The sequence below is a fragment of the Vigna umbellata genome, chromosome 3 (assembly GCF_029865625.1).
Source record: "Vigna umbellata cultivar VRB3 chromosome 3, Vumbellata_1.0, whole genome shotgun sequence".
Classification (NCBI taxonomy): domain Eukaryota; kingdom Viridiplantae; phylum Streptophyta; class Magnoliopsida; order Fabales; family Fabaceae; genus Vigna; species Vigna umbellata.
Window position 1 is genome coordinate 1,264,874 of NC_142167.1, and position 15,983 is coordinate 1,280,856.

General features: G+C 33.1%; 3 protein-coding genes across 5 annotated transcripts; all 3 read left to right on the forward strand.

Annotated features, from left to right (window-relative positions):
* The first annotated feature begins 646 nt into the window (after positions 1-646).
* LOC148201373 (uncharacterized) lies at positions 647-4,635 on the forward strand. Of its 3 annotated transcripts, none has more exons than XM_088111156.1 (5): positions 647-837; positions 966-1,091; positions 3,689-3,798; positions 3,885-4,009; positions 4,140-4,635. In XM_088111156.1, exons 3-5 carry the CDS (start codon positions 3,717-3,719, stop codon positions 4,371-4,373), a joined length of 441 nt encoding a protein of 146 aa, XP_087967282.1. In that variant the 5' UTR covers positions 647-837; positions 966-1,091; positions 3,689-3,716; the 3' UTR covers positions 4,374-4,635. The 3 variants fall into 3 exon arrangements, with proteins under 3 accessions (XP_087967282.1, XP_087967280.1, XP_087967281.1); XM_088111154.1 differs by having other exon boundaries at positions 969-1,091; XM_088111155.1 differs by having other exon boundaries at positions 984-1,091.
* A 2,997-nt stretch (positions 4,636-7,632) lies between these two features.
* Positions 7,633-8,338, forward strand: LOC124847359 (uncharacterized). The gene has a single exon (XM_047324837.2). The coding sequence runs from the start codon at positions 7,873-7,875 to the stop codon at positions 8,257-8,259; it is 387 nt and encodes a 128-aa protein (XP_047180793.2). The 5' UTR covers positions 7,633-7,872; the 3' UTR covers positions 8,260-8,338.
* A 1,398-nt stretch (positions 8,339-9,736) lies between these two features.
* On the forward strand, positions 9,737-15,118 carry PRMT3 (protein arginine methyltransferase 3). Its single transcript, XM_047324834.2, has 7 exons — positions 9,737-10,055; positions 11,176-11,712; positions 11,848-11,945; positions 13,162-13,240; positions 13,332-13,592; positions 13,701-13,868; positions 14,405-15,118. Exons 1-7 carry the CDS (start codon positions 9,777-9,779, stop codon positions 14,837-14,839), a joined length of 1,857 nt encoding a protein of 618 aa, XP_047180790.1. The 5' UTR covers positions 9,737-9,776; the 3' UTR covers positions 14,840-15,118.
* The last annotated feature ends 865 nt before the right edge of the window (positions 15,119-15,983 follow it).

Genomic DNA, 15,983 nt, shown 5'->3' on the forward strand with positions numbered 1-15,983 from the left:
CGTCGCCAGCAAAACGAACGCTCGTCCTGCAAGCAGAAGTGGACGCTCGTCCAGCGAGGACGCGCAGTGGACGCTCGTCCAGCGAGGAGAAGTCGACGCTCGTCCAGCGAGCAGAAGTGGACGCTCGTCCAGCCAGCCAGAAGTGGACGCTCGTCCAACCAGCCAGAAGAGGACGCTCGTCCAACCAGGCAGAAGAGGACGCTCGTCCAGCCAGGCAGAAGAGGACGCTCGTTCAATGAAGACGCTCATTGGACGCTCGGCCAGCTAAAGCAAGCACATGCGGAAACGCTCGACGCCAGCAAAACGAACGCTCGTCCTGCAAGCAGAAGTGGACGCTCGTCCAGCGAGGACGCGCAGTGGACGCTCGTCCAGCGAGCAGAAGTGGACGCTCGTCCAGCGAGCAGAAGTGGACGCTCGTCCAGCCAGCCAGAAGTGGACGCTCGTCCAACCAGCCAGAAGAGGACGCTCGTCCATCCAGCCAGAAGAGGACGCTCGTCCAGCCAGGCAGAAGAGGACGCTCGTTCAATGAAGACGCTCATTGGACGCTCGGCCAGCTAGAAGTGGACGTTCGTCCAGAGATCAGTGGATCTGGAAATTTTATTTTAAAAAAAATTAAATTTAGTTTTGATTATTTGGAAGCCTCTTTCCTCGACTTCACTTTACTTCTTCCCCTCTCTCGAACTCTCAAACGCAGCAATCTCGTTGTGCCTCCTTCACCAGACAACTTCGTTGATCTGACATTGTCGTTCGGTGGTTCGGTGGCGGAGTCCGTCATTCAGTTGACGTAGTTCGTTGTCGCTCTTGGTTAGGGCGACGCTGAGAGAGTATCTTCATCTGGTAAGTAAACCCTAATGGTTAGTAATCCATAAATTAGTAAAATGGTCAAACTCGCGAACCCTAATCTCGGTTTTTTATTTTATTTTTGGCACATTTCTGTTTGTGCTCGCAAAAATGGTAAAAAAAAGTAGTTGGATTGTTACCAGGCATCGATTGAGGCGACTGTGTTGCGGTTTAAGAAGATTCAAAGCGGTATTAAGGACTGAGACATATACCACTTCTTGTTGCGAAGGCCCTTAGTGAAGGAACCAGAGGTGAGTGACTTCCTTTGCCATTCAAGTTTCTTTGATGCAGAAAAATGTGTTTCTATTTTCTTCTTTTGTTTGGTTTGGTATACAATCTGTAGTTTGGTATTTGAATGGAATGGAAGAAAGTTTCTTATACTGATACTTGATGTGGATGATAAGGAATAAAGTTTTTAGTTGTTATCTGATTGATTGTTTTACAAATAGAAAGATATGAAAAAGCATACCTCATTGGCAATGCCATACTTAGCACAGTCAATAGGTAAACGTGTTGCACGGCCAACTCTTTCCTTTGTCCTAGACAAAGTCTCTATCAGTACCACCACTTAGAGAACCTCCTTACATCCTTTTGCAGTGGACTAACTCCTTTCTCCTCATTTTCTATATCATCAATTTCATTTTGAGAAATGGATTGATACCCATTAGTTGATGGAGAAGCCAATGTTTGGTGTTGAAGAACTCCCTGCCAATCAGCCTGGTCAATATTACTTGAGGCAGACAAAAATGGTTGAATTGTAGAGGGTCTTGGTGTTCCCCCTTGAGTATAGTAAGTGGAAAGAGGCTGAAATTGAGCTTGAGCTACCTGTCTCTGTTTTACCCGGGCTGCTGCAATAAGATTGTTCATAGTCTTAGGAGTTTCTGGAGTCCTAGAAACAAAACATACATTACTTCTTCCATGCCCACCACAATTCTGTAACAATATAAATAAAGAAGTGGAAACAAAAAAGAGAGTAAAAGATTTAAATATAGAAACAGAAGAAAATGAAAAAAAAATGTACCTGTCAACATGAAAAGCTTAAAATTCCTTTAATAACGATAATAGAAACAAGAATGGTGTGTTGTGGTGTTTCTAATTATGTGAAGTTTTTTTAACCCATAGTCGTTATTGACATGGGTGCAACCAGCTGTAAATCATTCCCTTTCCAACATAGTTGCTTGTCCAATTGCAAAGAAAGATATGAAAAGGGGGCATTCTGATAGCATTTCAGAGTGATGTTCAGCCATCCGTCCGTCCATCTCTGGCAGCAGCAAAGTTCAAAATAAAATTTCCACATTAGTGTAAAGGGAGAAAAAGAATCGTTTCAAAAGTCCTGTAGTGTAGCTTAAACACTCAACACAATACATTAGGCCCCAACTCTGCTTTCAGCTTTGTTGCCAACCCAAAATTCCCAATCCCTTTTTGTTTCTTTGTCTCTCTCTTCCTCAACACAATACATTAGGCCCCTTAAGACGTCTAATTGTGAAAAAATGTCTCTGAAGTATGGTAGGGCTTTCTGTCATCAGCAGACATACATGGAACTCAATTTGTAGTTACTTGTATCATACTTGAGCCTTTTCAGTTTGATTTGAGTTTTACTTGAGTTGGCTGGTTTTGCTCATCAGAACAAAATTTTCCTCCTTTTTCAAGTGAGACATGTTTATAAACTTTTACAACATAAGAATGTTCCAAAAAGAGGAATGAAATGATGAACTTAACGAAATAACAGGGTATAAACAGTAAAGTGTTCCTCATCAATCAATCAGTTTTTCATATTTGTGGTATCCTATGCTACTAACTATCTAATTTATTTAGTTAATAATAGAAATGCAGGTATTTTAAACAACGTTCCCTATTCCTATGGTTTGCATAGCTAATAATAGTTTTGTTCGAAAGTAGAAAGGATCAAGGACCAAATAGCAGTGCTCGTGACATCAAAGCTGGATTGTCAATATTAAATAAGTGTCATGCCAATTAGCTGGTGCTGATATAAAACAAACTTTTTGATTAAAGTTAACAAAAAGTAGTGTACTTATTATTATAGATTATGGTTAAACTATCATAACTAAAGAAAACTTGAAGAATTAGGCTGTGATGAAGAGTCAAAGTAAATTCATAACTCAAGATTATCACTGATACAATCAGACTAACTAAAGTAAGTAAACATAATTAGTAGGAAGAATAGTTTTTCATCTCTTTCTATCTATGGATGCTATTCATCACTGGCCTCTTTATCAGCTAAACATTAAAAATGCATTCTTACATGGTGAATTGCAAGAAGTTTAGATAGATCAACACCCTGGTTTTCTTGCTCCCAACAATTCTTGTCTTGTTTGTAAGCTTCAACTTGTCTTGTCTTGTTTGTGAATTTAGATTTCTTGAGTTGTGTAACTAATATTCACTTAATTTGCTATATTTAATCAAGGCAACCGTCTGTTCATATTTTACTTGAAACTTTAATTTGACATATTTTAGTTTCTAATGAATAGAAACTTAATTTCTACGCAATTTATTACTGTATAGTGTACTTAAAGAAGAGAACTATCACCACAGATGAGGATGGCATGGAGATTCCTGTGCCTGCAGATGATTGATTTCTTGATATAATAAATTTCATTGTTTTTATGAGATTGGCCTGTACTCATTATAAATACTTGTCTGCTTATTAAATATATAAATACGTTATAATGATCATATGACAGTGGAATTGTATGGCCAACTTATTTCTGATTATCTCTGATCTTGCCACAACCGATTAGTTCTGGTGTTTGGTGACCACAAGCGCACCAGTCATAATTGATCTGTTTCACAGTTTTTTGAAAATTTCCAGTGTTCTAATTTGTCTCAGGTTGTGTCTCTGTCACATAGAAAACACCATGAATTTTGCAGCGTCATTTTACAGAAGATTGAATGTCAAGGAACTTGTGACAAATATTCCTGTGTATAGAAGCACCAGTGGTATAGCCTCATTATCCTATATTGGCTACTGTATGATGTCTTTCTAAAGTAATCTAGACTAATGATTTTTTGACCCACTATTGTAGATGTATCTGGAGAAGGTTTGAGTATGGTGTTCAGGCGCTGGGCTACCAAAAAGACTGCTGGTTCTACCAAGAACGGACGGGATTCAAAACCCAAGAACCTTGGAGTGAAGAAATTCGGTGGGGAGGTATTTTTCTACACTTTTTAGTACTAATTATTGCCATGCAGGTAGAGGAAGTGAGAACTGAATCTAGATGTTCTGAACATGGTTCATTGACTTCATTCACTCATGATGTAACTCTTCTCTTACCATGCAGAGGGTGATACCTGGAAATATCATTGTTCGACAACGTGGCACTCGTTTTCATCCAGGAAACTATGTCGGACTTGGGAAAGATCATACTCTGTTTGCATTGAAAGAGGGATTGGTGAAGTTTGAACGGAACAAGCTGACTGGTCGCAAATGGGTGCATGTTGAGCCTAAGGAAGGCCATGTTCTCCACCCTCTGTATGCAAATGCCTCTGCTTCTGAAGTAAAGGTTGCTGTGTAAGTCTCACCAATGTCATCCATGATAGAAATTTTTTATCTGGTGACAGAATTCAACTTACCTTCTTGGCTGTGTGAACACCGATATGTTCTCACTCTGCCTTTATTAATACCTTCTTTAATTGAAAAATGGGTTAGTTGGCTGGTACATACTCTTCTATTGGAATTATTTAAAAGAATGACTGTGGAAGGAAACATGAGTTGGTACTTAAACATGTTTAGGAGTTGCTCCTTTTATTTGTTTGTTTAACTATATTTGATTATTATATGCAGTGTTAGCTAGCATAGCAACATTTATTTTGGTTAATAATGGTACAAGTCTTTGAGGGCCAAACTAATTTGTTAGCGCAACCAAGAAGGGTGTTTGCACGGTATTTAATGTATAATCACCTGTTCTGGTAACTTTTTGCTGTTGTGGATGGCTATATTAACAATAAAATATTTCTTGCGAGGTGAGTAATGTGTAACAATAAAATTCTATTGTTGAATTTAAACTATCGTACGTTTGTTAAATAGTGGGTTTTTCATGAAAAAGAGAGTAAAATAGTCATCAATGTTTAACACAAAATTACATCTACAATTGGAGTTCAACGGTAGAATAACCGTTTGAATTAAAAAAAAAAATCCCAGTACATATTCAAGGACTTTGGCTTCCAGGACTACGATAAAAAGGTAGTTCCTCTCATCGGTAGAGACCTCAGTGTCCATTTCACAAACTTTAATGCTGATGAATTTTTCACAAACGCTCAGGTCTACGCCTTTCTCCATGATAGCTTCATCCGTCGGGAGTCAAACATCGTTATTGATGAGGTAACCATCATAAACATTCTTCATTATTGCAAAGTGAAATCTATATCCGGTCTCATGATTCAATACATTTTTGTAATCAAATTTCACAGTTCAAATTCTCTTCTACTCAATTTTATTTGTACACAGTTTTAGTATGTTGTGTTTACATTTTCAGTTTTTCTTTCATATTCTACTATGTTTGGTAGACATGCAATGCATAGTAGTTTTAGGAGTTTAGTGAGTTAATTTTTGCCATCACATGTTGTTTACAAATATTTAATGGAGGTGAAGGAAGAAACACCAAAAGATAAAAAAGGAAAAAGAAAATGAGCATGGCCACCGGCCCATGCTGTAAGCCTAGTCTGATTTTCATCATAGTACGAATTTGTTTCACTTTTAAAGGTAAGGTAAGTTTGGAGACTTATATAATATTTTGTGTTTATTTTAGTTTATATCTAATATTTTTTCTCAAATTTTTTATTTTCTAAAAGATTATTAAATTAATAAAAAAAATAGTTTAATGACACATTCTGCATTAAAAATAAAATTATTTCCAAAAATAAATAAAAAATGATTAAATAATAACTTAGTCTCATGAAAATAAGCAATACTAATAAAAATTAAGAACATGTCACCTGTAACAAATTAAAAAAAACGTGCATACAAATAAATTTTTTATAATACAAGTAAAAATACATATAGACATGATTTCCATTAAAAAGTAGTGTATGTAAACTCAAATTCTTAATAGTGTTCAATACAAAAAGTCATATATAGTTTTGTTTTCTTTCTTCAAAATGTCACTATTTGAAAAGATTAGGGAAGTTTGAATTTGACCAATTTTCCTTTTTGTGTGGCTGACAAGTACCATATACTATTTGTGCGGTAACATTGAATGTTGGAAGTCTTCCCTACCATAACACTTTCCTCCAACTTTCCCTTTTGAGCACTTTCATTTTGGTGTGGAAGAAGGAAAAATAATACACCTTTTACAAACATTTTATATTACAATAATTTTTTAAAATAAAAATATGAATTATAATAAACTTTATATTGTAATTGTTTATACATGAGACAAATCTAACTTTATTGAAGAGTGAAGATCACAAATTGGTCTGTTTACGGAATATTGAAGAGAAATACCTTCACAAAAAATAATTAAGAAAACATAATTGTATTGGTTCTTTCATTAGAAATATAGTATACAAATTTATTCTATAATCTGAATATGTTTCTACAGATTTACTTACACATTGACCGGCGATTTTTTTTTAATACTAAAAATTAAAAATAATTTATATTGGACATAAATAATTATAAAGTATTAATAACTTTTAGTTAATAATATACATATCGTTTGAATTTTCATTTCGTCTATCATTTGGGTCACATCAAATTTAATTCATCCTCATGTTTTGCTTTCATACTATGTGACTTTCCTGGAAATAACCCTTTTGACTAATTGGTACACACGAAGAATTGTGTCCTTAATAAAATAAATTCAACCATGACCATATTTCTAGAATCTCACAAATATCTAAAGATCTATATAGTTCTTGAAAAAAAATTATAATTTGGTTGATTTAAATGATTAAAGGTTTTTGTTTTCAATAATTGACATAAATATGCTATTAAATTTTAATAAAAAGTATCATATCAAAAATCAAATTTAAAATTTTAAAATATATAAAAATTTATAGATATTAAAATATATATTCAAGTTAAGTTAGATATTTATCAATTTTCAATTCTTTATTTAAATGTGAGTGCAATTTTCTATTTTAATTATTTATGTAACTCTGTTTTATTCGACCACATGTTTAAATTTTTGTTAGATTTCTTCGAATTTGCTCAGATATTTTAAAAGAATGAGCTTTTCTTTATGGACAAAAAAGTGAGAACATGATGACATCCCTGTCAGCCTCGAACTCCAACAAAATTTCTTCCTCTTTTATCTTACATCACACACTGACATCATAATTAAATTCTCCAATATTTAATATTTATGCAAATTTAAAAAATATTTAAATTTCATTTAACAGTATTAAAGAAAACATAAAAAGAGAAAAATAAATTAAAATTATTAGTATTGGAGGTTGGATATAAATAATCCTCCATCAGAAACCTAGGATAAAATGGTTGTATAATATAAAATTAATGATAAAATAACCTATATATTTATCTTCGTTTGACATATATTAACAATTAAAAAAATATATTAAATTTACGTGTGTATATATGATTCTGATAGTCGAGAAATCATATTTATAAATTATTTTAATTATATCAAACATTGATTGAATAACTTTTAATTACAATTTGAAGTTATTACGAATGAGATTGACTTTGGCTTCTTGCTGGAAATTTCCTAAGTTGCATGAGCAAAAGGTTCACGGAACATAAAACCACAAATAAAAAACAAAACAGTGACAGATACACATGTATTAATCTGTTATAACCATGTTCATATCCATGGAACTTGAAAGGTCCTTCAACACCCCAATGGAACCTTCTCAACCATGCACTTTCTAGCCCCTTTCCATTTCAACCACGAACCCTAATTTTCTTAATATGGCCACTATCCTGGAAGTTCACCATTGATTTTACATCACCCTTTATCATACTATAAATACAAACCCTAGCTTCAATCTTTTTTTGATATCAGTTGAGACAATTGGATTTTGGTTGGTGATTAGCTAACCCTTTTGTTGATAATGCTTGGAGTTGATAACAACCATGGTGTGATGATGAAGAGAAAAGGAAAGAGCAAAAGGGGTGAGAAGAAGGATGTTAAAGTGACATATATTTCAAGCCCTATGAAGGTGAAGACCAGTGCTTCAAACTTCAGAGCCCTTGTGCAAGAACTCACAGGCCAATTCTCCAATGTTGCTGAAATGTTTGTGGAAGCTGATTATTGTTACAATTATGATGATGGTGTTCTTGATGATGTTAAGCTAAAGGGCACAAACATTCAACAATGGAGTGGCACTAGTGAAACCTATTCTCATGACTCTAGTTCTTGGTTCAATCATTCTACCTCTTTCATGGAACCACTAAATGGACAACTTCAATCTGAATTCTTCAGCTTCGATATGATTTAGAAGTTTTTGATCATCATTCATTAGAAGCAACAACAATAAGTCCCTTTCTCTTTTTTATTTTTATCCTTTTACATGGAGGAGCGAAAGTGATCTTTTGGTTGCAAATTTCCTTTTATATATATATATATATATATATATATATATATATATATATATAAATATTTTTTTATAAGTTTTTTTTTGATAAATTTGGAATTACAACTCGACCATCAACTCGAGTTGTATTAAGTTAGATTGAGTTATGTCGAGCTAGATGGTCAAACTGTGTTTTCAAGTTTATAATTTTTATTTAAAAAAAAATTTAATTTGTTTATTTTATGTGTATTCAAATTTATCAGTGTATATATGTATGGATTTATAAAGAAGAAGGATAAGAAAAATCATTCTATTGAGTTGTGTTAAATTAGATTGAGATTTGTTGACTTAGATGATGAATGTATACATGTATGAACTTATATAACAAGAGGATAAGAAGAATCATTCTATTGAATTGTCTTAAATTAGATTGAGATTTGTTGAGTTAGATGATGAAAGTGTTTCTGAACTTATCATTTTCATTTATAAAAGAATTTTATATTTTATGAATTATATTGTGTATTCAAATTTGATGGTATATGTATGAAATTATGGTTAACATTATATCCGTTATTAGAGTTTATTAACAAACATTATACTAACATAATATTAATTCATCGATGTTATAAATAATTTTGATTTACTAATATATTTATTAATGAATTTGATCAGTCAATAAATATATTTTTCCTAGCGTTGCTATAAAATATGAACTTAAACTAAAAATTCATTCTACGTATATAAATATAATGATTTTTTAAATGAAAGTTGAGCAACGAATATTGTATTTAAAAATCTAAAGTAGAATCTGAAATGCAAATGCTTTTAAAGTTCGTTTAAATTTATAATGAAATGAAATTTGAATAAGAAATGAGAGAAGAATGAATGCTGTTGAAGTATCATAAAAGAAGACAAAAAAAATAAGGTAACTTTAAATAAAAATGTAAGGATAATTTATAATTTTTAAAATAGCAAATGAAAATGAAGAATAAAAATAATAAGTTTATTACTAGGAATATAAAGTAAGTTTAAGAAGAAAATCAAATAAACTCGTCACAAAATTAAATAAATCATATTGTTTTTCAATCTTAAAGAGTATTAAAAGTAAGTTAAAGTACATATTAATTAAAAATATTTTAAATTAAATATATATTAATTGAAATTCTCGTCATTTTAAAAGACTAATGTTTTAGAATTCATGAACTAAATACTATAACACATTTTTGTTCGTTTTAGTGTAAGAAAAAATTTGGATGAGTTTGTTTCTACTTTGCTTATTCTATAATCAAACAGTTTTTTTAAACTTATTTTAATAAATAAATTCTATCTATTTTTTAAATAAATGTTTATTTTAAAAATATTTGTTGAAGGCGAGCAGAATATATATACGCAGAGTTCCTTCGTTTTAGGGTTTTTGAAAGGGTTTAAGCGTTTTTTCACTCATGGCATCCATCGATAAGCAAAAGAGAGAAGAGGAAAAAGAACCGTACAGAGTGGAAGAAGAAGACGAAGATAGCGAAGAAGAAGAAGGATGGGACGATTGGGAAGGAGAGCGAGAATTGGAATTCGCGTGTCTCTTCTGTGACTCCCAGTACAGTTCGTGCAGTTCTTTGTTCGATCATTGCGCCTCCCTTCACCATTTCGATTTCCACGCGATTAGAGCAAGTCTTAAACTGGATTTCTATGCCTCCTTCAAGCTCATCAACTTCGTTCGCTCTCAGGTGAGCTCATCGTTTTCTTTTCTTTTATGCTTTTTTTTTCAGTCAACACATTTTCATAATTGAATCAGGATCTTTAGAAATGCTAGGAACACGTTATTTTTAAGAACACTCTCTTTTAATTTAAACTTTGTCAGGAATCATAAAATTTGGTGGTTTCGTTTGTGACTGTTTGGTGAACACTTTTAAGAGAAAACGAATAAGAATTAGAAGGGGTCATGAAATAATCTTCTTCGGAAGTTAAAGTTAAATTATTTGTGGATTTTTTCTGGTATTAGCTTTTTCAAAGTCGGATTTTTAAATTATGTAAAACTTAATGGATAAGCTAATTTTAGAGTACGGAGAAGTTTGTTTTATTTAATAAACTATTTGTAGTTTTTTTCTTTTATTAGCTTGGTCTTCATTGAGTTGTAAATAAATTTTAAACTATAATCCACAATGTGTTAGCACTCTTCTTAGGGTCTTCTCTTAAAGAGAAAGACGAGTGGTCATACTACTGCTTGCCGTTATTTTGTCATAACATGACATTGCTTTGCGAACCAGAGAATCCGAATTCTGTTATTATTTTTCTTGATGTTGGGAGTTTTAGGAATGAGGAAATGGAATTGAGAGAAATTTTGGATTTTAAGATTTTAAAATGGCAGTTTATAATGATTTTGGAGGTCATTACTTGTTCTATTCGATTTAAATTTTGGGTTTGTTTATGTAGATTTCCCTCCGTTTACCTGTTACTGTCGTATGTGAAAAAAAATGTAGCGATAACTTAAACATACGCTTTTAGTCTTTTTGCTCTGCCTAGGTAAGTGTCTTAGTTTTTTCAATTCCTTTTTACAGATAAAAGTATTATTATAATTGAAAAGAATGCTGATTAAATGTTTTAGTATGTTGTTAAGATTTTTTTTCGAAGAATCATATTATCATATTGAATGTTTTTATTTTAGCAAGCTCTTTTTCGCTGTTGTCTATGGAGCCAGCACTAGCTATCTGTAGATGTTCTAGTTTTGTTAATTCTATTTTAAATAATCCTTCAATGTTAATTGATCATTTTATCATTTTACAAAATTTCAGATGTTTGTCTAAGTTGTCTAGCTAACTGGTGTTTTCTTTGAATTTTTATTTCTAGGTGTCAGAGAACAAATGTTGGAGTTGTGGATTAACATGCCTGTGCAAGCGTGACTTGCAGAATCATTTGCATGATGTGATTGACTTTAATGAGATAAAGACTCTATGGAATGATGATAGATATCTAATACCTTTCCTGCAAGATGATTCTCTGCTGTACAGTTTTGGGGAATGTGACGAAGAAGGTGAAGATGAGCAAATTACACCAATTGATGAAGATCTTATAAAGGATTTGATGAACATTGATGAGAGAATCTCTGACGATCATGATTCTACGGAAAAATTTCTAGTTGATGATGGAAAATGTGATGCTTCTTTTTCTATTGATCATTTGAATAGGGATAGTTCTTCAAAAAGGGAGCTTATTAATGGTAAAGACTCAGTGGGACATGCTTTGTGCAGTGATAAGGATCCGAAAAAGGGACCTTTAATTGCTAATTCTCAAAATCACATTGCAAAACATATTAAGATGGTCAATGAAAGTTATTTTGGGTCATACAGTTCATTTGGTATCCATCGAGAGATGTTAAGTGATAAGGTATAAGATGTGCTTTGCATTTGTTGGCTTCAAATTTAAGTAATTTGTTGTGTAACTATCAACAATAAGTCGACAAATTGGAGATTTTTCACCGTGCTATAACCATTTTATTGAAATTATATCAATATTACATAGGTGAGAATGGATGCTTATGGTCAAGCAATTTTGAAGAATCCCTCCCTACTAAACGGGGCTGTGGTTATGGATGTTGGTTGTGGAACTGGAATCCTCAGGTGAGAAAGATCCTTGACTTTTATCCATATATAGTATGCAATCAATAATATCCTTTTCGGAGTTTTGTATTCATACAATGACATATTGTATTATAATTAATGGTGGGAGGATGATGTCAAAGTAAAAATATTTGGTAAAGAAAATTCTTTACCGAAATTGTGCTTATAAGTAAAAAACACCAGGTTACTGTCATACCAACCATAAATCGTGTCATCACAGCTTTTACAAAATTTATGTTGAATCTAATTTTGTATATTCTTATGCCAATGCGCATTTGTTATTTATGATACTAAACTTCATAAATAAAAAAGCTGATAATTGTTCAAGGTTATTTCTGCTCCTCAACAATCTTGTGCATTGCCTTTTGATTGTTAAACTTTTCACTTTTGACATGTTAGTATGTCTTTTTCTGCATTGTTTGGGCTTAGCCTGGATATACGTGTTTAACTTTTCATCTGCTTGCTACCCCTTAGGGGGCTCTACGTTCTTTGGTAAATTGCTACCCATTATGGGGATCTACGTTCAAGAGTGTTATGCTAGGAATATGGCTAGAATAAGACTAGGGCAACCCTTCCCGTGAGCTAATTTTTGGGAGAGTGTCACCACCCTTTACCCCAAGGAGCAGCAAAGAATTGTCTCCATGCAAAAGTTTCCTGAAAGGAGTGTATTGAAAAGGGCAAACCTTGCATTTTGGCAAGTTTCTGCTGTGAGTTGGAAATCAAGGGTTTAAATCCTACAAATACCTCCACTTGCGAGGTTGTGGCAGTGCACTTCTATCCTCACCCTTGAGCCCCACTTGGTAGGTGCCTCATGCTCTGATTCACCCTTTTTTCTTGAGAAAATTAATGATGCACACCTGGTGGCTTTGTGTATAGGATATGACTAATAATGAGCACCTTGCTTATAAACAACTAGTTTGTCACAGTCCAATGCTGAACTCAATTATATTAAAGCAATATATTTGTTCTCTTCATGGCTCCCTTTTTTTCTTCTGAATATTTAAGATTTCATCTTGACTTAATGTATTCTAGTCATAGAAGCCCTTAATAATGTTCTGCGTGCCTCCTTAAATTGATAGATTCCTATTGGCTCTTTCTGTTTGTTCATTTTTGGCAGTCATATTCTGGGTTTTGTTGGCCTGTGCTTATAAGTTATTTTATTTGATTGCCCTTCCATTTCTAAATTTGACTTATTTTGTTATTATTCTTTCTTTAGCCTATTTTCGGCACAAGCTGGAGCTTCCAGGGTTATTGCTGTTGAGGCTAGTGCCAAGATGGCAGCAGTGGCATCTCAGGTGTGTCTTTAACTTGGTAGCTTCTCTAATTACTTTTTAAATTTACATGTCTACTTCCGTATTCATTCTTTCTCTCCATTTTTTTATTTAGGTTGCAAAGGATAATGGTCTTTGGTGGAACAAAACACAAAGTGGAATTGATGGTCTCCCGAAGCGAGTCATAGAAGTGGTTCACGGTATGGTTGAAGAGATTGATAAAACAGTTGAACTTCAACCTCATAGTGTTGATGTATTGCTAAGTGAATGGATGGGGTATTGCTTACTGTATGAATCCATGCTTGGTTCTGTGCTTTATGCACGGGACCGGTGGTTGAAGCCTGGTGGTGCCATTCTTCCTGACACAGCAACTATTGTGAGTCTCTCCTTTGTCCATTGCTCAAGCATTTCATATTCAAAATACTGTCCTCAGTTGGTATGCAAGTTCCCGTAGAATAAATTACTATTGTAGTTTCTCTTCTAGTTTGTTGCAGGATTTGGAAAAGGAGCAACAAGTCTTCCATTTTGGGACAATGTGTGTGGTTTTGACATGTCTTGCATTGGAAAGGAGCTTGTCATGGATGCTGCCCAAATTCCTATAGTTGATGTTCTGGACTCACAAGATTTAGTTACCAGTTCTGCGATTCTTCAGGTTGGTGCTTTTGGCATATGTAAATGTTTTGAAAGACATTAGTATAATATTGAATATTTTTATCCATTTTGGTAATCCAGTCTTCAATAGTTTTCCAATGACTGTTAGGATATTTCCAGATCTTATCTGAGGCTATAGTTTTTAACTGGTTATCTTGCAATTCTAAAGTAGCTGAAGTGGTCCTTGTGTGAACTGTATGTAGTTGTATCATAACCTTGTCTAAATATTCTTTAGGTTTAAATTATTTTAACAAACAAGAAATGGCCCCTCCCATGTCTTCTAAACTGAGTTTTATTTTTTATGCAAATGAAAATTAAAAGGTATCAAGCATTTCTAGATACAGTACTCCTTTTATTCGTTCTCCACTTGTTTGATCTTAACTAGTACATGGGCTATGCCAAGCAAGATCTTTTCTTATCTTTTTCCCAGGGGTGGGTGGTGACAACTGTCCAGGATAATTTTTCATGATAAATTCAAAACCCAGGTTATAGTTGCATACCGACTGTTAAAGTGTTTTTCTTCCTTTTATTCTCCAGTCTTTTGACTTGGCAACCATGAAGCCCAATGAAGTCGATTTCACTGCGACTACTACTTTGGAATTGAAACCAAGTGCTTCAGCAACATGGTGCTGGTGCTATGGTGCTGTCCTATGGTTTGAAACTGGTTTTACAAGGAGATTCTGCCGAGAAACACCAGCTGTGTTATCCACATCCCCTTATACCCCAAGAACACATTGGTCACAAACAATCTTAACCTTTCGAGAACCTATTGCAATGGGGTTTGGAAAAGAACAGAGGGGTAAACTGGAAGCAATTGGCACTGAGGTGTATCCTGCTGTAAATATCGATTTACGCATCAGCATTGTCCGATCTACAGAGCATCGCAGCATTGACATTTCCTTAGAAGCTACTGGTGTTAGTCCTGATGGTCTGAAACGTGGTTGGCCTGCTCAACTTTTCAATCTGCAGTAGGATTCGTGATGCTGAAACCAGCGAAGATCATAGTGCCGAGTTTTTCTTCTTGGCAGTTAGAATCAGTTTTGGAATGTTGCGGTTGTATTTGCTGACCTTTAGGCTCCAAATTTTGTTCTCTGGAAGTGCTTGACCCTGCCAAAATTTCATAGAAAATGTAATGTTTCTCCAATTCATATTTATGTATTTGATAAAGCTACCTTCAGTTTGTGTTCTTTATATTGTTTTTCAATTAAAATTTAATATTCATTTCAGTAAAGTTTGGCATTCTTATGGAAATGTAATTATAATTTTGATCGGAGAACAAGTAAATTGGAAGTTTTTCTTTTTCTTATAATCTTCTAAGCAGGAAAGACATAAACTTATATACCTGTAAGTTTTGTTCAAATTTGTTTTGATGTTGACAAAAATATACCTAGTGTATCATGAATGAAGATAATTTTTATTAATTTTTTATTTGAAAGACATATAACGAAAGTTGCAGCCTTTCCGCAGTCATTATTGGTTTTACTTTTGAAGCAACCTAAAGTTAACGACTTCAGAAAATTAATTAGAGAAGTTTAAAATCTGATTCCATCGAAATATAAAGTTATAATTTAATTTATTAAAATATCTTTTTTTTATCACATAACACAAATTATTCATAAACTTTATTTTAAAATCTCTCCATTTATTCAAATATCTTAATAAATAATATAAATTTCCCTTTTAAATTCTCTTTAATTCATTCCGCATCAGTCAAATCCATACTGAAAAGCGTTAGAGTAGCATGGAACATTATAAAAGTCTATGCTTCCTATTTTTTTATAATTATGTTTTAAGATCCTTTTAATAAATTGAAAAAAAAATATTATACTTTTTTAAATTTTGACTATATAAATTTTTCTACTCTTGTCTTTTCAGTTTTACATATTGTATATCGGTTTTTTAAACTAAAATATATAATATTACTTTTCATTCTAACAAGTTATTTATAAAAATATTATTTTATCCTTTTCTTTCTACGTCATAATAAAACATATGGGTAGAGCGGTCAAAATATTAGGTGAAAAGTAATAATACAAATGACAAAAATATGCTGACTCAGAAAATAATGTGATTTTATAATTATGTGACGACTTAGCCTGTGTTCGTTTGGAGTGAA

Excerpts from the sequence above, each read along its gene's own strand:
- PRMT3 (XM_047324834.2), top strand. The coding sequence starts at position 9,777 with ATGGCATCCATCGATAAGCAAAAGAGAGAAGAGGAAAAAGAACCGTAC. Across the intron at positions 10,056-11,175 it reads TCAACTTCGTTCGCTCTCAG|GTGTCAGAGAACAAATGTTG; the intron begins GTGAGCTCATCG and ends TTTTATTTCTAG. Across the intron at positions 13,593-13,700 it reads TTCCTGACACAGCAACTATT|TTTGTTGCAGGATTTGGAAA; the intron begins GTGAGTCTCTCC and ends TTTCTCTTCTAG.
- LOC124847359 (XM_047324837.2), top strand. The coding sequence starts at position 7,873 with ATGCTTGGAGTTGATAACAACCATGGTGTGATGATGAAGAGAAAAGGA.
- LOC148201373 (XM_088111156.1), top strand. The coding sequence starts at position 3,717 with ATGAATTTTGCAGCGTCATTTTACAGAAGATTGAATGTCAAGGAACTT. Across the intron at positions 3,799-3,884 it reads TGTGTATAGAAGCACCAGTG|ATGTATCTGGAGAAGGTTTG; the intron begins GTATAGCCTCAT and ends CCACTATTGTAG. Across the intron at positions 4,010-4,139 it reads TGAAGAAATTCGGTGGGGAG|AGGGTGATACCTGGAAATAT; the intron begins GTATTTTTCTAC and ends CTTACCATGCAG.